Genomic DNA, 23,132 nt, shown 5'->3' on the forward strand with positions numbered 1-23,132 from the left:
CGTTCAGTTTTGCGGAGAAAAAAAAACCACCCCATATTGTCAAATGAACCCACATTCTTTGCTTTACTAAATTAATGGAGTGTTGCAAATGAGGCGGTCATTGTTGGTTGTTGATGCGAGTATTGTCGACCTGAAGGTTGGTTGTGTTTGCTGTGTGTATTAACTGCCACCACATAAAGTATTGAAAGGAGAGGAATGTCATGGTTGGGGCTATCACTGGGGCGCTGCGAGCTGGAGGGATTACAGTAATGGATTGAGGGCCTGTGGATAATACTTGTGTAAATACTGTGTGCCTCTTTCCTGAACCCTGTGCATTTGGAGTGGGCTCTGTCTTTTTGAGAGAGTTAAGCTTGATGCTCGCATCTCACATTGCGCCGGAGGAGGAGTAAGAGCACTTGAATGCTCAAAGAGAAGAGTGTTCTAGCGAAAGGCAGCAAGACCCAGCTTGCCCCTGGAACATCTGCGGGCCCGTCCCACGCCTCACGAGATGGGGCCGAGACTTGTTTGTGTCAAGAAGCTTGTCACAACTCGCCCATCACAGGGAGACAAGCCCTGAAAGCTACAGATGGGGAAAAGAAGAGGGGAAATTTTAAAAAAAGGCAGAGTTGAAAAGGTTTTTATGGCAGGGGCTGTGAGATTTTGCCATAATCGTTGCGGAAAAGCTGATTTTCTTAGTTTCTATTCACGATCCCGCACAGGAATGATCCACCTCCTCAGACAGCAGGATCCGGCTCATATGTGTTTGCACAAATACAATATAAAGATACTTGTCTGCCACCAGACAAGAGATGACAACCTTGGATCAGAGGTAGTAAAATCTTGATTGTTGTGTGGTGATTGAACTCAACTAAAACATATCGACAGTTTCCTGGAAGGAGATTATCAAACAACATTTTGGAAAATTGTTTGAATTAAACAGAGGGGGGAAATAGAAGGATCTCACTATTTACTAGCTACTCTACGCAATTATATTTTGGTGTTGGAAGATTTTAGATATATTTTTATTCTTGAATGGATTGAATTTGGTTTGTAGTTTTTGTTGTGTGCACTGCAGAAGAGAAGCATTTGACCGGCTAATGAAGGAGTGATCGTGGTATATTTGACTCTTACAGCGTTCACTACGTCAACATGACTCTACATGTGAGGTGTCATGACCGAGAGGGTGGTCGAGAGTGATGCTGATGAATCACATTCATCTTTGAGGAGCCTGTTAAAAAAAGAAGAAAAAAAAAAGATTTAAAACTCTAAATTATGCCCTATGTACATTTCTTAAGATGCAGGTGTTTGCGGAGAAAAGAGGAGAAGGAAAAAACTCCTTTGCATTATTGATGAATTAAACAGGCTTGGGAGAAGCTGCAGGCATGACATGACATGTCAGGTATGAAGACGACAAGACCAGAGGCGCCAAACGGTGCTTGTTTAAGGCCTGATGTTTGTCAGGACTTGACTTCTGCATGCGCCCGCAGCGCCTGTCAAGGAGAAAAGAACGCTACAGCTGTGGGCCTGCCTCAACCTGCGTTCACGGGAAGTCTGTATTTATGTGTTCAGGTTGCATGTGTTGGAAAGTAATTGCGTACATGCAACACTGTACAAGCATCAGAACAAACTGTTTGCTGCGTATCAACATATTTCCTACAATCCAGCAGTGGACATGATATAAACTCTGATAGCTACAAGTATAAATTTATAATTTTGGTTGCTGCTGTTGGGGTAGTTGGTGTTTGTAACTGTTGCTACTGCAACTCATATCTGTGTGTTTCTTTCTCCGAGTTGAAGAGTGTGTCACACTGTTGCAGTGCTTTTCTCTGCAGTGATTGTGACGAATCGCCGCTCTTTTGTGTGCTGTGTGTTCCCTGGCTGTGTAATTCACGTTGTGACCAATGAAAGGCTCATAATTACATGTTAACACCTGAGTACCGCGCCCTTGTGAGCCACTGAATCCCATCAGTCAACTGGCTGTCCTCCACCCTCAGCGCTGTTAGCTTTAGCCAGCACATGCAACTCCAGCTCTCGCCGCTGAGCAAACACACAAATGCACGCACGCACACACACACGCGCGCACGCACGCACACACACACACACACGCACGCACACACACGCACGCACACACACAAACACACACTCACACAAACAACACTAGCAGCACATAGTGCTGTGTGCTCAAAGATTGTAGCTTGAGGGCTGGGATGGTAGAGAGAGAGGAGGAGGATGATCTAAACAAACTCAGGTTTTCTGCCTCTAACATCTCTGATTAGATCTTAGTGCTCAGAGTTGTGCTGTTTTTGCCTTCAGCCGCACAAACTCAGCACCCTGTAATTATTTCAAACACACACATACTGACCATTTACACAGCGCTCTTTGCCCCATAAACTTCTGCTCTCTCTTTCTCTTTTGCTACCCCCCCCCCACCCGCTCCACATCTCTGCGCTTGGCTTCTCCACCTCATTTAGCTGATTGACAGAGGCGTACGAGGAGTATCAGGTTAGAAGCGAGGGGAGAACTGCGGCCATTTATCTTTTTTTAAAAAGACAACCTTTCGGGGAGCTGCTTTGATTTGAAGCAAGAATCAGTTCAATCATTGTGCTGACGTAAATGTCCCAGAGCTCAAACCTGTCCACCAAAAGATTTATGCACACAGAAACCAATCAGAACACTTAATTGACTCAGCGCTACTTTGTGAAAAAGTCATATTATTGTGTGCAATTCCCAAAATGATAAGCAAAGGGTCTCATGTGTCTTGTTGCTTGGTTATTAAGAAAAATGTATTTAAAAAAAGAGTGTATTTCTTCAACTTAACTCGCTGAACATAAACCGCATTAGAAAATGCAATCATTTGTGCAAATTAGAGAAATACCATGAACAAAAATATCTGTTATATAGATGAAGCCATTTCTGCAACATGCATGCAGTAGTGTGGTTGTGTCATATAAACTGGATGAGTCCTGCACATGACAACCAATCAGACCACTTAACCATACGCGCATGGTTTTGTGAAAAAGTCATATTTCTTTCATGGTGTGCAGTATCGCATTTTCATTAATAAATGATCAAATGAGTCCAGTTGCTTGGTTATCAAGAAAAATGTAGTGTGTGTTTCTCAACTCGCTGAACTTACAAACTTAAACGAGCATAACAAAATGCAAAAACGAACATTTGTGTAGATGAAATGAATAGCAATAACAAAATTGTATTGCAGCACTGTTTAAAATACTATTTTTTTGGTACAGGTACTGTATGTGCTTCCTTTTAATTGCTCTGGCTGCCATCGTGACAGTGATTCGATTAACCCTGCAACACTGCATTTACTGTGGCTGTTTTTATCATCATCACTGTTTGGCTTAATTTTTAATATTGTTTCATCTCTCTAGCAGCTGTGGTACTGTGTAGCGTCGCGTCAGCGCATCCTGTGCAAGTCGAGTTTATAATGAGGTCACTTGAGGAAAACAGCGAAGCTGAGATTTGGGGTTATTATTAACCCACATTTATTAGTGGCTCCCATTTCGGAGTGAAATGCACAGTAGGAATGCATGTCGCTTGTGAGCAGGGATATGGGAGAGAACTGTTGTGGGTTTGTCCTGATGAAAGGCGAGGTTGTGCCTGGGGATCAGAGGAGAAAATGTCCGTGCCAAGCTTGTGTAATATTTAAAGTCAGCACAGACAGGTACTGGGATGAGCTCCCTTTTTTTTTTCCTAACTTAATAGAGTTGGAATTTAATGTTGTATTGTTCTCGAACACAGCCCTGAGCGCTTTTCACAATGTTTCTTTTTCTTCACTCACAAATGAACCTGACAGGAACATTTTCCCTCCGCCCGCCACCCAGTGTCTTCTGCACATGGAGGGTTTCGAACCGTGCTTACACAGCAGGGATGTGAATGGTTTGTTTATACAGTTGCGTTATGCCTATTAGTAACAATTCAGTCTCTCTGATGGTGCACTGGTTATCACTTCTTACTGTGCATCCATTATTCACGACTTCCAGCTTACTGATCTGAATGTGAGCCAGTGTGTGTGTGTGTGTGTGTGTGTGTGCAACCATAACATTTTGGCAGTTGTAGATGGATCTGCTGTGACTCCTGTTCATCCGAGGTGCACCGCGTGTAGCGTAGCTCCAGCGCCACTTCAGAAGCCCTGTTCTGTACGGTGATCGGCTATCAGACGCTTTAGCTCAGCTCTCCTTCCTTGAAGATGAAAGCCGGGCCCAGTTTAATTGCTGCTGCAGGGGTCCATTTTATGGTGCTCCTCGGAAGTCCCAGAGGCTCTCAGAGAGAGAGACATCTTAAAGTTTGTCCAATACACTAGTGTGTGTGTGTGTGTGTGTGTGTGTGTGTGTGTGTGTGTGTGTGTGTGTGTGTGTGTGTTTATTTAAGTGGGTCATAATCACAGTCTTGTCTTTAACCTCTTTTTTGCTTCTGGGGAAACAGAAGTGCAGCATCCACAGCAACAGGTGTTACACACATCCATCTATCCCTTTAAAATGCAGCCAAACATTGCTCTTAAGCCTCCAACCACATTTACCTGCATCTGTTTGATTCTCGCGTCTGCACAGAAACACTGCTCTCCTGAGGTGCTTTATTGAACTCCTTACTCTTGTTTATTTTTACCTTCCAGTATTCAACAGAACTTAAGAAGTTGTATTGCCAAATTGCCAAGACGTGTCCGATCCAGATCAAAGTGCTGACCACCCCACCCCAGGGCGCTGTCATCAGGGCCATGCCTGTTTACAAGAAAGCTGAGCACGTGACCGAAGTGGTGAAGCGCTGTCCGAACCACGAGCTGAGCCGCGAGTTCAATGACGGTCAGTTCTTTGATTGGTTACATATGTTTAGCTAAACATTGTTTGTCCACATGTACTGATGTGACCTGTGTTTGCTGCAGGTCAGATAGCTCCTCCCAGTCATCTGATCCGGGTGGAGGGAAACAGCCACGCCCAGTATGTGGAGGACTCCATCACCGGGAGACAGAGCGTACTGGTTCCCTACGAACCTCCCCAGGTGAGCTGTCTATCAGGAGGCCAGCGTAACGCTCCGTCAGCGACGCCTCAGCACCTCCGCCTGATGAGGTGACAGCAGCTACGCCTGGCCTCTCGTTTCCAGCTCCTCAGTCCTGACACGCACTATTTCCTTAACCCTGGGTTACTTGTGGCAACGTTATTTTATTTTTGTTCATCACTGCGGTCCCCTTCTTGAAATAGCTCTTTGTATTGTGGCCTGTAGTCAGGTTGCAATTAACGATGGACTGCTTTCCAGACTTTCCACTTGAATGACATTTGTTCCTCCTTTATGTCGTGAATTCAGCAACAGATCTGCAAACAGAAGAATTTAACTGTCCTCTCTGGGAAATAAGAGAGAAACAAGAGGCTCTTTGAGAGAGTAAACCTCTGCCAAGGAGAACTCAAACGATAGACAACAAATGTACAAAGAAATTACGATTTTTGATTATTTTAAATGGATCCACCCTAAACTTAATTAACTAAATGAATGTGCCTGATACTGTATCTTAATTCCTGACTAACGGAGGGAAATGTCTAGACTATCCCATCACTCAAAGCTTAAGAAAGTTTTGGCCCAAGCTCCTCACAAAATTTATGCAGGTAGTTTTTTGGTACTGACGGACAGAAAGACAGATGGTAAAATGATGTATCAAGAGTCTGTTTGTTGTTCAAAACCCTCAAAGTCCCATTCAGAATAATTTGTTCTCGGTTACCAATTCAAAGTCAGACCAAAGATAAGACTCTTTCCCTCTGGAAGCGGGTCTCTCGAATCCCTAAAACATTCACTAACAAACAAACAATATGGACCTTCTTGTTTCTTGTTTTTCTGCTTCTAGCCTCGGATCCGGTGACGGCACTCACCGTCTGTCTGTCTCTCTCTCTCTCTCTCATCCCTCAGGTTGGGACAGAATTTACCACCATTTTGTACAACTTCATGTGCAACTCCAGCTGCGTGGGCGGAATGAACAGACGCCCAATTCTCATCATCGTCACCCTGGAGACCAGAGAGTAAGACACCTCGTCACCCTGCGCCATCCTGCTATCGCTCCAGTCAGGCGGAGGACTGTTTCTGACGGTGTGTGTCCGTATCTTCCCGCAGTGGTCAGGTATTAGGCCGCCGCTGCTTCGAGGCCAGGATCTGCGCCTGCCCGGGACGCGACCGCAAGGCAGACGAGGACAGCATCCGCAAGCAGCACATAACAGATGCCACAAAGAGCAGTGAGGGTACGAAACGCCGTAAGTAGAGCTGGGGCTGGTGGCGGGCTGTTGAGCTTTGGTCTCACTGACATGCGTCCGGTGTTGAGGATCCTCCACGCTAACACTCACTGCTCCTTCGCTTGTTTCCACTCCTGTTCTGGCTTAGGCTCACTCTTTGACCCAACAACAATTGTCCTCACACTCTCGTCTCCTCCTCTCAGCCTTCCGCCAGGTCTCCCATGGAATACAGATGTCCGCCATCAAGAAGAGAAGATCTACAGATGAGGAGGTCTTCTGTTTGCCTGTACGTCTGACTCCTCTCTGTCCCTCTGAGATCTGCTCCGATCTCCTCTGCGTCTGCCTCACTGACCTCCCCACACTCTTTATTTCTTCTAACAGATCAAAGGCCGTGAAATTTATGAGATCTTGGTCAAAATCAAGGAGTCTCTGGAGCTCATGCAGTTTCTGCCCCAACACACGATTGAGTCATACAGGCAGCAGCAGCAGAACCTCCTCCAGAAACAGTGAGTACCTGAACACACGCAGGGCTCACCTGACAGGGGAGATGAAGAGAAGAAGCTGCCTCTGCCTAGTAGACTGCAGTGATTTATTAGGATTGACTTGGTACTGGAAAACAACAATTGCACTGAATACTTGTCCCCCCCCTTTTTTTTTTTTCCTGGCGCTCTGCGGCTATCAAATAAAAGTTGATAATGATCCTCCTGAAATGGGTGTTGGCAGATGAGAATGTTCCTAACTTGGAGTTGGAGCAGTTTTGTGTGCTGAAGCTGGAGCCTGGCTAGGTTTTGTTCAGAGACCGGTGGTAACGACTCTGGGTGCTTTGCCAGGTTTGCCGGTGCCTCAGCCTCATCTGTTCACCTCAGCATAATTAAAACGTTGACACACACTTTCCGTGCCCATTTCTCTATAAGCTATGGAAAAGAGGAGCTAGATGTTAATGATAGTCTGACAGCACAATGATGATTATTGCTTGTGCTATAGTTTCCCATTAGGAGGCTGGCAGACAGCTTCCCTCTGACATCATGCCGCTGTTTGCTGTTTCTTGCTGTCGCACACTCGCTTATAATTACAATCATTTAATTAACTGACACTGAAAATAATCATGAAATTATACTTCAGATTTACTATGAATTCAATTTCTTTACAATACGAATGTTAGGAGAATGGGAAGATATATTAACTTGATAGACTTCATAAAGCATGACCCTCGTATATATATATATATATGTGTGTGTGTGTGTGTGTGTGTGTGTGTGTGTGTGTGTGTGTGTGTGTGTGTGTGTGTGTGTGTATATATATATACACACACACACACATATATATATGTATATATATATGTGTGTGTGTGTGTATATATATACACACACACACATATATATATATGTGTGTATATATACACACACACACACACACATATATATATGTGTGTGTGTGTATATATATACATATATATATATATATATATATATATATATATATATATACATGAATACATTAGAATACATATGTGTGTGTGTGTGTGTGTGTGTGTGTGTGTATGTGTGTGTGTGTGTGTGTGTAACTCCTTCCTTCAATATAATTAATTCATGGCCAAGGAGATGTAACTTGTTCCTTCTTTATTTAGGCCACCAGGTGGCCTCCTCCTTCAGCTGACCTAATTCATGGCCACTTGTTCAAAGATGTTAATAAGATGAACTGAGTGAACAGGTTACATTCCCGGGGCCTCAGTATGACTACGGTGTGTGTGTGTGTGTGTGTGTGTGTGTGTGTGTGCGCGCGCGCGTGCGCACGCGCTTCGTCTGTGGCCTCTCCAGGGCTCTGTAGGTTCAAATAAGTCAACATCAAATGTTCCAGGGCTGCTTCTTCTCCACCGACTCAAGCACGGGCTCCACTTGTCAGGAGTGAAAAGCTCTGATCTGTGATCACATACTGCCACCTTGTGGAGAACTGCATTAGTGCAGAACATTTCCTATCACCTTTGTCTGGTTCTCCTTTTCACCATGATGCTATTTATTACTGAGCTACTTTTCTGAACGTCTGGGCCTCACTGGGCTGACTCTGTCTCTCCTCTTCCTCCTCTGGACGTCAGCCCTTATTTCTGCTTCTCTTCTTTCTGGTTCCTCTCTGCAGTCTGATAAAAACCCGCCTCGGTAGCCAGCTTCTGGAACCTGCAGGAGAGCAGAGGCGGCGCTGCAGCTCTTCCTGAAACTCTGCCCCACATTCCTCCTCGGACCTCCTCTCGCTGTCCTTTCCTCAGCTTTGATTTCCTCTTTCTCTCACTCCTCATTTCCTGGGTCGCTGGATTCTGCTGCCAGGATGCGAAACTGAAACTCCCTCTACTGGATTCACTCAAATGGTCCTTGAGAGGGACAATTGGAGACTTTCTGCATGTGTTCTGTTTGTCAGAGAAGACGATGTTGTATGGCTGCCTGTTGTGACGGCTGCGTCACTGTTTCGTGTGTAGCATCCACCACATACACACTCGTTCATTCAGCCTCTCCAGCTGTGACTGTGGCTGACGTTTGAGCGGAACCAAGCCTGAATGTTTGCTCCGGACTCCCAGAGTAAACCCGTTTGCCTCGGCAGCATCACCAGAGCTGGACTCACACTATCTTAGCCATCGTTGAGGTCGGGGGAGCGTTGTTATTGAGAACTTATGCTGGTCATGTTTTATAAAGTCACTGCAGGACAGTTTTTGCGTGTTTGATTTGGATGTTTTTAATCTTTTCCTCAATAAAAATGTCTTGTTTTGCCTCTGTGATCGTTCTGTTTGAAACAGACTCATGTTGCTATTTGAGTGGCCGCTGCACTTCTGTCTTTCACTACATAATAAATGACTCTTTGTGCTCGGACTCGGTCCTTTTTATTGATCACAATTCTCTATCACACCATGTTGAGCCAGTAGAAGAAGTCTCAACATGGAAGAGGGTACTGAGCAGGGCTTTGTCCTCAGCCAGCTGAGCGATGGTAGTAACCTCCTCTCTCCCGCCCCAGGACCTCCATGCCGTCTCAGCCGTCCTTCGGCTCCAGCTCCCCAACTCACGGAAAAGTCAACAAGCTGCCCTCTGTCAGCCAGCTCATCAACCCTCAGCAGCGTAACACACTCACCCCGTCCAGCATGTCTGGAGGCCTGACTGACAGTAAGTGTGCCCTTTCTTTCTCTTCCTGTCCAGCTCAGGCTGCGCCCCCCCGCTAGTCAGCCCCCCCCCCCCCCCCCCCCCCAGCTCATTGTAGAAGGGGAGCATGTCCATGCAGGCAGAAAGGACTCTGACAGAAAACTTCCTCTTGATAAAGAATGTGATCCCTGTGAGAACCCCCCTCCCTCCCATGTGCGCCCGCGGGACCAGTTATGATGCTTTATCTGCCATGTCGAGAGTAACCTCTGCATGCCCCCCCACCCCCCACCCCTCCTCAGATCTCAGTTGACGTTACGTCATCTCTAAATCTCAGAGCAGCTCGAGAAAGCTCACAGTAGCTGCTTTTGTCTCTGCAGTGACTCCCATGATGGGCACTCACATCCCCATGAACGCTGACATGAGCTCACTGAGCCCCACTCATGCACTGCAGCCCCAGCTGCCCCTGGTGCCCTCCTCCCACTGTACCCCCCCTCCTCCATACCCAATGGACAGCAGCATCTCCAGGTACCTCAACCAGCCACAGCAGAATACACTTACGACTTGCAGAACTCCTAAGATACAACATAACATTTAGTTTTAGCCTTAGTATGTAAAAATATTCACAAAAACTATCAAATTAATTCTACGATACATATCTGAAAATGATGGCGACCTGCAGCAGCTGACGTGAGTGTCGTCATTCTTCAGTAGTCACAGATAAACTACAATGAAAGACGAGGTAGAAGAAGAAGAAAATTAAACACAGATAGTAAAGAAAAACAAATGGGGATGTGATGAGGAAAAAAAAAAAACGATATAAAAGCCAACAACAAATCAAACAAGAATCTAAAAGAGAAATGTTTCACACTGAATTTTGTCTGTGTTGTTGTGTCGAGGATGTACCCGTCCTCGACAATCAGCTGTTGCAGGTCGCCATTTCAAAACTAACAGAAAAAGAATCATGGGAGAAGCGTGTGCACGTTTCTGCTTTTTAACCTCCAAACCTTCCAAAATGACGGTTTTGCTGTGATGGAGAAAAACTCCTCTTTTAAATGTTGTCTCATGGTTGTTGTCGAGTAGATTTTGTCTCTCCAAAATAGTCAGTGATTGTGTGTGTTAAGCTTCACTGTGTGCTCAGTGGAACCTGAAAACTACCACAGCGTTTGAAAACTGCAAGGTTTAATATATCAATATACAAGTAGTAGCTCAGTGTACGAAATATTACAATATCTTAGCAAATAAAGCCCATGATACCATTAGGATACATTGGTATCCTGGATATAACTCACTGAGGATATCAAATTAGAGCTGAAAAAACAATGTTAATATTACAACGTTATCAGATCACGCTGACAACAACTGACAGGTCAAGTCAGAGCTCCTCTGCTCAAAATGTTCCTTCCATTTTGTCACATCGATAGTGGCACGGTCGAGCACACTGACCACTAAATATAGATGCCATCACACTGTAGGGGGGGATTTTTTATTTTTTTTTTTATTTCTATACCAGGAGCTGGAATATTACTGTAGTGTAGTGTAGTATTGTGTTTTACAGTATACAGCGATACCTTGGTGTGTACCGCACCGAAGAAGGAAGGAAGGAAATAGTGAATTCTTCCAGTTTAACGTCAGTTGATCAAACCAGTATTGAGAGCAACAGCGATGAGTCCTGAGCAGTGTGTGTGTGTGTGTGTGTGTGTGTGTGTGTGTGTGTGTGTGTGTGTGTGTGCGTGTGTGTGAAGTTTCAGCAGTGTGACTGTTGCAGCACTAAAGGGGTCTCCCTCTGCTCCCCCTGCAGCTTCCTCATTCGGCTGGGCTGCGCAGGCTGCTTGGATTACTTCACAGCACAGGGCCTAACCAACATCTACCAGATTGAGAACTATAACATGGAGGTGAGCCCTTGCCTATCCAACACCAGTCATTTGATGGGTTAACGCAAGGAGTGGCTCCCCCTGCGCATACTAACGCTCCCCCCCCCCCTCCCTGTGCTGTGCTGTGCTGTGTAATGACCATTAGGACCTGTCCAGGCTGAAGATCCCCGCCGAGTTCCAGCACATCATCTGGAAGGGCATCATGGAGCACCGACAGGCCATGGACTTTTCCCCTCCTCCCCACATAGTGCGCACCACCAGTGGCGCCTCCACTGTCAGCGTTGGCTCCTCTGAGGCCCGAGGCGAGCGCGTCATTGACGCCGTGCGTTTCACACTGCGCCAGACCATCTCCTTCCCACCACGCGACGAGTGGTCCGACTTCTCCTTCGACTTGGATTCTCGCCGCAACAAACAGCAGCGCATCAAGGAGGAGGGCGAGTAAGACCGCCTCTGCCTTGATGGCCGTGCTCCCGTTCCCCATTTCACACCTGCTGTTGGAACATTTCATTGGAAACCCTGGTATCAGTGCACATAGAGCTGACCTGCACTTATGTTGATTATTCTGCCTCTCCCGGAGAAATAAAGGTGCATTTGACCATGTTTTAATTTCTTGAGAGCACTTAAGAAATGTCGAGGATTTCAAGTTTGCTTTGAGTGTTTTTGTAAAGTGTTACTGATTCATTCCCATGTTAAAGCATGACCGCGTTGGAGGGCTTGTATTTCTGCTATGGGCCATAAAACTTTTACCGTGATGTTTGTACACTTAAGTCGAGTACACTGGTTTCTTTAGTGGCAGCAGTCAGCAGTGATTGTATACATTTCAAACATTTCCTGTCTGAAGTATTATGTCCAGTGATGGTTTTTGTTTTTTTCTCTGCTTCTATATTTAGCCTCTGTAAAGTCCCCCCCTTTGTGTCAGCTTGTGAAGTATGATGGTCGTTCATTTGATGTAGCCGTATATAGGCCTAATGCTCTTGACCCGGTGTTTGACAGTACATGATACTAAGACTGATGTTTTCCTGCTGTGCCATCGTGGGTTTGTTGCATTTGGAGGGCTTTTTTTTTTTTTTTGCTCTTGCAGTGGATTCCTAGCACAAAGTATTGTTTTTGTTTTGTTGTTTTTTTTTTTAAATTCACGAACCATGTTTTGGTAGAGGTTTATTTCATTTGATAACAGGCCATATGTTACAAATGTATATAAATTTTGTATAGTGTTTTTTTTTTTTTAACTCTCCCTTTAAAGAAAATGCATGGTTTCATCATGAGTCAAAACACACGGATGTGAATATTGAATCAAAGTGAGTACGTGTTCATTCATAGGAGCACAGTGTCCTCAACCTGGCTGTAGCCAATGTTCCACCATGTTTCATGTAGCCAGCATTGACAGAAAACAGAAAGCAACTGCATTTTCATATTTTTGTACAATGTGTTGTAAATATGTTGCAATATACCGAGGGTATTTTGATATAAATCGAAAATAAATATCCACACTTGCTGTATCGCATGTTAACACGGTCTCATTATTTGAACTATGGCCTCATTGTAACGTTTCTGTAGTAAATGTGAAATTCTTCTTCAGGGAGGGGACTTTAATAACCAAGTTAAACATTAACTAATGGCGCCTGCTGAATTGGCAGGACTTTAGCATCATGAACCATTCAAGTTGTTAGTTGCCTTTATTGTAAAGAGGAGAAAATGATGACCAACATTTCGCCCTGAACTCCCCCGTGTCTACATCCGTCTCTGCTGTAACACACACAGCTAACATGACCACCATTAAAATAAGGGCACATTAATAACAGCCTGGTAATGCTTGTCAACTGTTGGTGATGCTTATTTAACAGTTAACTAATGCGTCTAGTAAGAATTTACTCAAGTGTAACCGTTCCACCCTGGAACTTCCCCACTGCTCTACAGACACGCTCCTGCTGTCTCGAGCTCCTGCATCAGAGTTCACATGGTTCTTACAACAAACATCTTCATGCACCAAAGATCCATGTGACCAACAGACAAGTTTTATTTTTTATTTGCTGAATATTAAAGCTGACACCAGGGGGAGTAAGAGAGTCGAGGTTCCTTCCTTCCACTACAGTGGTAGAGATGATAGGTCTCATCTTCACTCTTCGAACTCATCGATGCGTCTCTTATTTACACAGAGGACAGAAATGTGGCCCTGCTGGCTTCATCTGGGCTCACGCACAAACATTCACTTACACTATGTACATGTTCAGAAAAATAGGCATCTTTTTACATTCTGTGGGAAGCAACGGGATCAATCTCTGTATCAAAGTTACTCCACTTCAGCCACATGGGCCACCTCCACCTCCATGGTCTGAATGGCCTCGGGAGCTTCCTCCAGCTTAGTCCCCGTCAGCGCCTGCTGGGCCAGAACATAGTTCACCACCTGCATGATGCCCTGATCCGAGAGCGTCGCCACCGAGCCGTCGGTCACGGCCTGAACTGCCTGCACGGCCTCTACAGCCTCGACCGTCTCCTCTGTGATCAGCACCGTCTCGATCTCCTCTGAGGGTGGATGCTGGGCGGGGCGGAGCTCAGGGGGCAGGTCAGATGCCAGGATGCTGACGGCGTGCTCCACCTGGGTGCCCTGGTTGTGAAACTGCAGGGTGTCCTTCTCCAGCATGATCTTCCCAGGGAGGCTGTCCACGTGGTACTTGGCCATATGTTTGCGTAGTGTGCGCGCATCAATGTGGGCCTCCTGGCACATGGGACAGACGTACGGCCGCTCTCCTGTGTGCGTGCGGACGTGGCGCTTGAGAGAGCGGGCGTCAGCCCAAGCAACGCCACAAGTCAGGCATTCAAAAGGCTTCACTCCTAAAGAGAGAGGTGAAAGGACAACATGAACCCACAAGGACTCTGACAGAATGAGCTCACAGCTACATGGCGGGATGCTCACCCTGGTGGTTGTTGATGTGGCGTCTGTACTCTCGCAGCTGAGTGAACTTCCTCCCACACTGCTCACACTCCCTCTCCAGGTTCTGCTTCACTCGGCCCTTCTTCCCGTGAGTGGCTTTCTTGACGTGCCTCCTGAACAGAGCCTTCTCGAAGAACTCCTTCCCGCACACGTTACACCTGAGGAGATAAAGACACCAGCTATGTGAGTCGTGCTGGTGTGCGCGCGGGCAGGTGCACGCCACTTCTGGCTCACTCACTTAAAGGGCTCAGCCACGCTGTGGGACTTGACGTGGGAGTACCAGTCCTTCTTCCAGCTGTAGCACTTCCCACACACCTGGCACTGGAAGGGCTTCAGGCCCATGTGCTTGTTCATGTGCTGCTGGAGATCTTTGGCTTCATAGAACCTTTTATCACAGCTGGAGGAGAGACGGAGCACAGTGAGGGAACGACTTTATTCAGGCTTTGACCACCAACATTTATTGAGGAGCAACGGTTACTCACTGAGCACAAGCAAACGGACGCACGTCAGGTCTGGGCTGGTGCTTCTTCAGATGTTTGCTCAGAGCAGACGCTCGATGGAAAGTTGCTCCGCACGTGTTGCACTGGTACTTGGACTCACCTGGTAAAGTAATTCCGGATGTTTAGTGTCGTGTGTGTGCGCTAGTCCTGCAAGTCCTGTCTGATATCAACAGCGAGTCCGCCCAAGATCCACAAAGCATTTTCTCTGTCAGTTGTGTTTTGTGCTGCCAGTTTGCCTTCAACTCAACACGATGCGGATGAGAAAGAAGAGATAATTCAGTGATAACAGTGGGTTGTATGAGGTCAGGGGAGTCATCCCAGCATTTTTTTGCGACAGGTTTTGGTTGTTACTTCATGTGATGATGCGACACTCCTGGCATTCAAAAGTAGAGAATCTCTAAAGAAACTGCTGTGTTTGTGCTGTGGGGCGACAGAGCAAACTGAGCCAGTGTGGCATCTTAGTCGCCTAAAAATGTTACAAATATAGCGCACATAGATGCGTGTTGTGGCTGCTCCAGGCTCCCACATCTATTGAAGCCCACTTCAATAATTCCTGAAGACGCCTTTAAGGGATTTTCTTGTTCTCAAAGCTTTTCTTGTGAGAGACACTTGTTTAAACCTCCCTCACGTCGTGACGATTATGAGGGAGAAGACCAGACTGTTCACCATGCTCAGCTGCACTTGGTTCGGCCAAAGCCGGCTCACATCCACAGTACACAGGACGAGCGGGGGCACTCACCGGTGTGGAGGCTGGTGTGCTCCTCCATGCTGCGCTTGCTCACGAAGGACTTCTTGCAGTACTCACACTGGAACTGCTTGGAGACGTCGTGCAGCGCTCGGTGCATCTTCAGACTGTGTTTGTGGGCGAAGGTCTTGCCGCAGACCTTGCAGGAGTGCGGACGCACGCCGGTGTGATTCAGCATGTGGATGCGCAGGGAGTAGAGCTTCGGTAAGGTCTTCCCGCAGATGTCGCACACAAATTCTCTTTTGGTGTGTGGTGATGCAGTCTTGTCCTCCAGATCGCTGTCTGTCTTGCCCTCAGAGCTCTGTGCCACTGGGACTTTGGAGATGGGTGCTCGCTGGCTGGTCTGCTGCTTGTGGCGCGCCAGGTGGGCACGGAGGGACGCAGCATACTGGAACTCCTTGCTGCAGAGCTAGAGGAGAGACGCGGTGATTCAGAACAGTTTCCCCTACCTTCCTAACTACGCGTTCCACGTGACCATCACTTACGCTGCACTTGTATCCTCGAGCTTTCTCGTGCTTCAGCGAGTGCATGATGAGCGAGTAGCGTCTCTGGAAGGACATGCCGCATTCAGAGCAGGTGTGCTCCTCATCCACTGTGTTCTCTGCTGGGGTCTGGTCCTGCACACTTGCCGGCTCTGGTTCTACCACCTTTGTCCCAGCCTCATCAGTATCAGGTTCACCTACTGCCCCCCCCTCCACCGTGCTGGCTTCCGGATCTACTGAGGACTCAGGCGCTCCATCCACTATGCTCTCCACTGGCTGCTTTGGTGGTCTCCCCCTCTTCCCAGGCCTTGGGCTTGCCTAGAAACGGTTGAGGATCAATTAATGCAACACATGACTACAGGTTACGCAGTTCAAAAAACACTCTGAGCTGCACAGTCTAGAGAAGATCCTGATCTGGATTCACAGATTTATGCTGGGATTCTGCTGTGTTGGTGAGCGGAGCCAGAATCTGCCTCTACAACTCTGGATTGAGGGAAGTCAAGCCATCACATAAGAGGTAGGGGTACACCCATTGTCCGGCCAGCGACCGGAATCGGGCGGTTTTCAGCGTGCCAGGCCTGACCGGTGGCTGCTGGATTCAACTGCCTTTGTTCGATAAGTAAACGATATGTCAGACACAGCTTTTTAAGGTTAGGAAGCAAGAACAGATCCAGTTACCTGGTGCAATTTGGGGGAAGCTGTAAGAAAAACATTTTCTGTAATTATGAAGATAAAAACTGCCATTTCACCAAAGTTGTTTTTTTGTGTTTTTAAATTTCATAGTCATAGACAGACAATCTGCAAAAATCGGTAATGGCAGGTGCTGATCAATCACGAGTAAGCAGGCTTTGACTCATGTAGGGCAACCGTCTGGAGAAGAGCTGAAGGAGCAAAACACACCAACTAAACTTGCAACTTAAATTTTAGACGCCGCCTCCACCTCCATTCCAGCGCCTTGCGTTGCAAATCTGAGCGTAAATAAACAGCAAAAGGAAAACAGCGTCTTGGCCCTGTTGCCCTGCTACAAGTGGAGCTTGGCTGTGGATTTAAAAAAGACTGCGTGCTGATACTAGGACGCTTTTTCCTAGGTAGCTGCTCACCAGCCAGTGATGGCGCTTGAAACCTGTGATACTTCAACAACAGAGAACAGGAGAACAGGACTTTAACTCTACGAAGAAAACGACTGGGACCAGAACCTTGTGTTCCAGGATCAGATGTAATGAAAATCAACAATTCTAGACTATGCTTGGCTGATCGTTGGCTCGGTACCTTTGGGGTCGCAGCACGCGGAGGTGTCAAACTTTTCTTTCCTTCCTCTTCCTCCTCCAGCCCCATGTGCAGACGAGCATAACCCCCCTCAGCGATAGAGCGCTGCCGGAGCCGTCTCTTGTTGGGGTCGTCTGACATAGTCTCCTGCCTGTCATCATGGCTGTCATCAGCAGAGTGATCTTCCTCCTCCTCCAGTGGAATCACCTCCTCCACCACTTTCTTCACCTTAGCAGGACGCCCTCGTTTCCGTTTCTGGGGTACAGGAGCGAGCTCCGGTGGTGTCGGTTCCACTTTCTCCTGAGCCACGGTCTCAGCTGCCGCCTCCGTCTGCAGCTCCACAGGGGCGACGGCAGACGCCAGATTGACCACCTGCGAGGTGCTGTCTTTGTCCGGGTCCACATTTATAACAAAGGCTCCTCCTTCGGCGACCTGTGGCGGCTCCATGGCTAGACAGGCTGACACTACAGCGAGAGACTCACTGGCTCCTGCCTGTCCGCTGTGAGTCACCACCGTCATCGTTTCTCCCTCCATCCCTTCAGCGCCATGTGAAATAAGAGTGACTGTCTCTCCCGGCTCCGCCGACCCGCTGTGAGCAATCACAGTCACGGTCTCACCTTGTCCACCCTCCCCTCCCTGTGTGCCGTCTCCTTCTACAGCCTGGGTGACTACTGTCATGGGCTGCTGAATGTTAGCAGGCGCAACAAACGTCAAGGGCTCGCCTGACACAGCAAGCCCAGCGTGGGTGACCACCGCCCTGCCATCACTCTCTATGGTAACCGTGTACGCCCCAGACTCATCCTTGGGGACTTCAGGGGAAGCGGTCTCGTTGGACACCACCGTGTGGATGTCTCCTCGTTGATACACTGTCAGCTTCTGTTCCTCCACCTGTTTGTGCACCGACTCGCATATCAGCAGGACCTCTGTCATCAGCAAATGCCGGGCAAGATTGGCGATCTCCGCCATCACGCAGAAGTTGAACGTGAGCATGGAGGTGTACGCAAAATCCAGCAGTGGTAGGAAGCTGGCTTTGGTGAAACCTGGAGAGAAGAACCACGGTTAAACTGATGAAAGCACAGATGACGGAGCAGAGAGAAAACAACCAAGGCTCACCGGAGAGGTCAACCACAGCCTCGTGTGTGGACGCGGCGCCCTTCTCAAAGAACAGCTCGTTGAAGTATTCACTGCACGCCGCCAACACAGCTTTATGAGCCCGGTACTCCTCCCCTTCAATCAGCAGGGTGATGTCACAGAACTGGTTGTTGAGGCGCTGGTGGTTGAGCTTCTCTAACATGGTTTGGCTGTGTTTGGGCAGGAACTGGTTCACCTCACCCTTGCTGTCCACCTGGAGGTAGCGCGCACAAAACACAGCCACAAAAACTGAATTAACAAAACGAGCGTCATACTCATGACTTCCTCTGTCAAAGGTATTAACTATGCTTCGCTTGGGTCCGTTAGACCAGACCAGCTGTCGCTAACATCTATGAGGGGTGCAACATGGGCCACAGCATCATTTAACACGGACGAGCAACATTTGATTACACAGGCCTCCGCTGAGGACAGCTCTCGACTGAGTCATACTCACAAAGACCAGCTCATGCTTGGACACTGTCTTCGCCAACCTGGATCTTGACTGATTAAACGGGTCAGTTAGGAATAAGCTATCATCTCCCTCCTCTTCATCCTCTTCTTCTTCCTCCTCTTCATTGACATTGGCGGCCGCCCGGCGTCTCCCCGGCCTACCTAACAGCCGAGCAGTAGTTCCGTCATCTGCGCTCCGCCTGCTCTGACACTGAGCACACTCTCTGATGTGGTCCTTCACATGCTTCAGGATACCTGAGGACGTTACCAACACGTTCTGATCAGCTCAAAGCACAAATGATGGAGAGACCTCAGTGAGGAGGCTCTCAGTCTTGCTGAAATCGTACTCACGTTGCTCCAGTGTGGTTCATTTAGCTAAAACTACTGCACTCTCCAGTAAGCTTTAAGATACACGGGCGTTGGTGCCATCATGTTGATTAACACAATTTCAAGGTTAAACATGTAAATGAGATCTAAACTGATATGAATTATACCGATTCAGGGCAAGAAAAAAAAAAACCCCAGCACATTCTGACATCTGAATTGCTGCAACCGAAACTTTATGCTCACAAAACACAAGCAGCCTATCTTCATACATTTTCTCTTTAAATATATAAATTTCATATTATCTAACATATATGCACACATATCTACATATACACACGTATACATTCATCGCTTACTCATACATAATATATATATGGGTGTATATATACAGTATAAGTGATGCCGTATGCTTCATGATGATGCAACTTTAATATTCATTTACGATGTAAGATCTGGTGAGTCTAATGACTTTCTCTGGCCACTAGATGGAGACATAGAGCGCTGCTATGGGTTGCCGTGACGGAGGCGTGCAGTCAAAGATATACGGGTGTTACATGCTTGTTGACACACCGACCGTTCCCGCCGAGCAGCAGCAAAGAGCCAGCTCCTTCTCTTACCTCTCCACCAGTACTTTTGAGAGATGGACTCCCAGGTGAGTTGCTGGTTGAGATGCTCGCCTCCTTCAGGAACGTGCGCCTGGTTAATAAGTTCCTTCTTCCTGCCGTCCTGCAGCACAACCTCCAGCTCCGTGAAATCATTCTGGCCCTTCAGTCGACGCTGATAATACAAAGTACCGTTTCTTACAACGTAGCAAGTCGCCGCTTTCCGTATTTTTCTCTTGGTATTGCCCGGCGTCCCCGGCGCGTACGGCTCCCGTTCATCAGTCAGATAGCGTATGATGGCCAAGTAGCTCTCTTCACACGACATGTCTCAGCTACCCCGCGCTCTCCGCGGTGATTTCTGGGGTTATATCGCAGAGGGGAACCCTCCTCCGACGTGTGAAAACGATATATAAATTTTATACGGTCTTCAGTTGGTAGATATCGCGAAATAAAAACGCCACACAAACATTTCAATTTGTTTTTCAAGGTGGAACTGCAGTTCGTAACCCTCAGGGTGGACTTGCCCGAACAGACAAAATGGCTGCTGCACAACCGGATTCTGCGTAAGCAGAGGCGGAAGCTATAGAATCACAAGGTGAACACACGGCCCGCCACAAGAGGGCGCAATGCCCAAATTTATAACACCGTGAGACAGCTTTTTTACAGCATTACTTCGAGAAGCAGAAGAAAAAGATTAACGCTAAGAAGTAATTCTGTGGTATTATCTTCTAAAGTTATTCCTTTATATTTTAATATCATTATTTGTGTACATGTATTTATATATATACATATCGTTATGTTATATTAAACGGAATTTGTCATGTGATTCAACCAAAAAAAAAAGGCCATGAAGAAAAATAGGGAGCAGAAATGTGACACAAGAAATAAACACATTCAGAAGAAGATTAAAAATAAAAACATAAAAAAAAATAGATAAGTCGTGTCCTCTAATAATTGCAGGGATTCAAATTTATTCTTTAAGGATTAGAATAAAATGGCATTAATTAAATAGCTTTAACTGTCAGGATTATTACCCAGTTGAACAATAATCGTCATATTTCTGTTATCAGCAGGTTTGACGAGGATTTCCACCTCAATAAAGTATCTTCAGTATTTCTGTGTGTATCAACTTTTCCAGTAACAATAAAGCAGTATTGACGTGTTATTTCTTTCAAGCACATTTGGGCTGCTACAAAAACACTATATAAGTGTACCAAGGTTTATTATGATGATTTAAATGCATTTCCACAATTTAAAGTTTGAGGAAACTTGTGACGTCAGCTCTTCCCCCACTTCCAAGAGTCTGAAAATCGTTCCTGAGACTCTTCTGTCACTGTTCAAGTTTCTTTCCAGGGGTGGTCGAGCTTTTTCCTGTATGTCCCCATCAGGTTTTCCATCGCCTCAGTCTCAAGATCTGTTTCCTGGTCGTGTTTCTAGTTGACAAACACGATGGGAAGTTTCTTCTACACAAGTACGTCACTTGTAGAGTCCCTCGTCAGTCGAACCAGCGTTTTTCTCAGTGCTACTCGAGCTGCTGTCGTCAACGTTCATCTATGGACACAGGAATGTTGCTCTGTGCTGAAAGTTGAGGGTGTTTGTTTGCCTACGAGGCCGAGCAGTGACATCACAACTACGCTGAAGTCGATTCACAAAGTTGTGTCCACTGAGAGTGGCCCAGTGGCGTCGCAGCCATCAGAGACCCAGTCCCTCCATGTTCTACTGGAAATGTTCAAATACTGACCTGCTGCTGCGTCAGAGAATAAATGGAAGAACCACTGGAGGGGACGACTGTCTGAGTGCCATCAATGACATGACATGACCACGTCATGGTTTTCCATTTACAAAAGTGGTGTCAAGGACCCCCCCCCCCCTCACACACACACACACACACCAAACACACAGGCATGCATGCGTATGAATTAGTTCATCAGTCACACACAGATCAGCTGAAAGCAGGGCGACAACTTCCATCGCGGACCAATCACCATTTTTGATGAATTAATGAGACGTGCGGTTGATATAAACTGAAAAGCGCTCGTCTTCATGTCTAGAGCGCATGTGACACTTTCCCAGAGCTTCTTTTGTTCATCCAGCAGCCATAAATTCAAAGACTTCCTCTTTCTTTTTCTTTTTTTCTTGTGATAAATGTCAAAGAAAAGCAGCAAATCTTAATAATAAAGAGTGGGGAACCGGAATTTTATTTTTATTTTTTGCGTGAAACAGACTGAAATGACCGGTTACTGCAGGCCAACTGTTGCAGCTCCAGCGGGCCGAGTCACACAACTGGCCTCACTGTGGCACTGCTGCAGTTGCTCAACTGTCACTGTGTCATGTGATTGTGTGTAGACAGGATGTGTGTCATGGCCTGGTGTTTAAATGTGGACTGACGTACCATGGGGGAGGGGGCGGGGGGGGGGACTACAGCTTTTCTTTACAGGTTCACTTCTGCTCCTCACCGCAGCGCCGCATTCACACCGAAGGATTGTGAGCTGGAGAGGGGAGGGGAGGAGTGACCATCATTTGTTGCTCATCCATGTGTCAAATACCGGAGCTGACATCAACACCGCTCACTAATGTGTTTCGACGCTGCGCCCCGGCACACCGACTGAAAACAAAGATGAATGATATTTACTGCTCAAAATAACATGACATCTTTGTCGCTGATTGGCCGTGGCCTCCTGAAGGGTGGAGTCAGATGTTTTACTGTTGCCTGGCGATGACAAAAAAAAAATAAGGTCCAGGGCTTCGAATCGTGCAGAAGTTGCCACTCTTGTGCAATCATGATGTCAGAAGAATGTCCTCTGGTTAAATGTTGGCAGATTTTGTTGGGTTCTGAACAACGAGAGACTTTCTTCTTCTTCTCCTTCTTCTTACATCTGGTTCTGTTTGAACGAAAACCCAGAGTGACCACAATTCCCCGACTCACTGTCACTCGCACAGCACCTCCAAACACTCACTCACATGATGCCAACTTTCCCGCTACACCAAGACAGACGTGAACTCAGGTTAAGGCCCCCCCCCCCCCCGGCCCTTTTTTACTTAAATTCCCATATGTTGGTGATTTAATGTATTTGTTTTCTCTGCAGTAAGAATCAGAGATTTAATATGTTTATTCTCAGTTGCTGCTGGCAGGCACCTTGACACGTGTGGCTGGGAAAATACTTCATTTGCAAGCTGTCAATGTGTTTCTGTGTCAAAGGGCACTTTAGCTCCGTCTACCTACCAGTTCAACTTAAGTAGCACTGCCTAATCGTCCCCGCGTACATCCTCCTGGTTGAAGTATTTGTTCCGCTGTTTATATTGGTCTCTCTACTGTTTGGCTTTACTGTTACCAAGACTGAGGCGGTCCTGGCTCAAAACAGGAAGACTGGTTTTTGTTCTGTACAGGTTATCACAACACATCCAGCCTCAGTTCCTTTTAGAATCCAAATTGCAAGAGTTCAACTGCACTGACACTTTTTAAAGCGAAAGCGCACATATTTTCTCTTTTGCCGAAAGTTT

The 23,132-nt window shown here is 46.8% G+C and overlaps 2 protein-coding genes across 5 annotated transcripts in view; one reads left to right on the plus strand and one right to left on the minus strand.

Annotated features, from left to right (window-relative positions):
* The window catches only part of tp63 (tumor protein p63), a 33,033-nt gene extending 20,333 nt beyond the window's left edge, over window positions 1-12,700 (plus strand). For 2 of the 3 annotated variants that reach the window (XM_086224868.1, XM_086224866.1), the window contains 10 exons: window positions 4,610-4,796; window positions 4,877-4,992; window positions 5,890-5,999; window positions 6,091-6,227; window positions 6,410-6,492; window positions 6,588-6,712; window positions 9,204-9,349; window positions 9,703-9,850; window positions 11,124-11,217; window positions 11,342-12,700. In XM_086224868.1, the coding sequence (XP_086080994.1) occupies window positions 4,610-4,796; window positions 4,877-4,992; window positions 5,890-5,999; window positions 6,091-6,227; window positions 6,410-6,492; window positions 6,588-6,712; window positions 9,204-9,349; window positions 9,703-9,850; window positions 11,124-11,217; window positions 11,342-11,638 (1,443 nt within the window). In that variant the 3' untranslated portion in view covers window positions 11,639-12,700. The remainder of the gene's footprint in view (window positions 1-4,609; window positions 4,797-4,876; window positions 4,993-5,889; window positions 6,000-6,090; window positions 6,228-6,409; window positions 6,493-6,587; window positions 6,713-9,203; window positions 9,350-9,702; window positions 9,851-11,123; window positions 11,218-11,341) is intronic. The other variant, XM_086224867.1, reaches the window with a different exon arrangement.
* Window positions 12,701-13,206: 506 nt separating this feature from the next.
* Window positions 13,207-20,171, minus strand: zbtb11 (zinc finger and BTB domain containing 11). Of its 2 annotated transcripts, XM_086224864.1 has the most exons (11): window positions 19,834-20,171; window positions 19,647-19,755; window positions 18,707-18,957; window positions 18,235-18,466; window positions 17,125-18,161; window positions 15,859-16,173; window positions 15,368-15,782; window positions 14,611-14,728; window positions 14,367-14,525; window positions 14,111-14,286; window positions 13,207-14,028 (listed from the first exon to the last, which is right to left on the minus strand). In XM_086224864.1, the coding sequence occupies exons 1-11, from the start codon at window positions 19,954-19,956 to the stop codon at window positions 13,487-13,489; spliced, it is 3,477 nt and encodes a 1,158-aa protein (XP_086080990.1). In that variant the 5' UTR covers window positions 19,957-20,171; the 3' UTR covers window positions 13,207-13,486. The 2 variants fall into 2 exon arrangements, with proteins under 2 accessions (XP_086080990.1, XP_086080989.1); XM_086224863.1 differs by having other exon boundaries at window positions 19,647-20,171.
* Between the last annotated feature and the right edge of the window lie 2,961 nt (window positions 20,172-23,132).

Source organism: Aulostomus chinensis, chromosome 14 (assembly GCF_037954235.1).
Source record: "Aulostomus chinensis isolate RoL2024-O1b breed Wild chromosome 14, RoL_Achi_v1.0, whole genome shotgun sequence".
NCBI lineage: Eukaryota > Metazoa > Chordata > Actinopteri > Syngnathiformes > Aulostomidae > Aulostomus > Aulostomus chinensis.

What these genes read in the sequence shown, in the direction of transcription:
- zbtb11 (XM_086224863.1), bottom strand. Translation starts at nt 19,956, where the DNA reads ATGTCGTGTGAAGAGAGCTACTTGGCCATCATACGCTATCTGACTGAT. An exon ending in CGCGTGCTGCGACCCCAAAG is followed by an intron (nt 16,174 to 17,124) that starts GTACCGAGCCAA and finishes AACCGTTTCTAG; the next exon opens with GCAAGCCCAAGGCCTGGGAA. An exon ending in AGCGTGGCTGAGCCCTTTAA is followed by an intron (nt 14,287 to 14,366) that starts GTGAGTGAGCCA and finishes TTATCTCCTCAG; the next exon opens with GTGTAACGTGTGCGGGAAGG.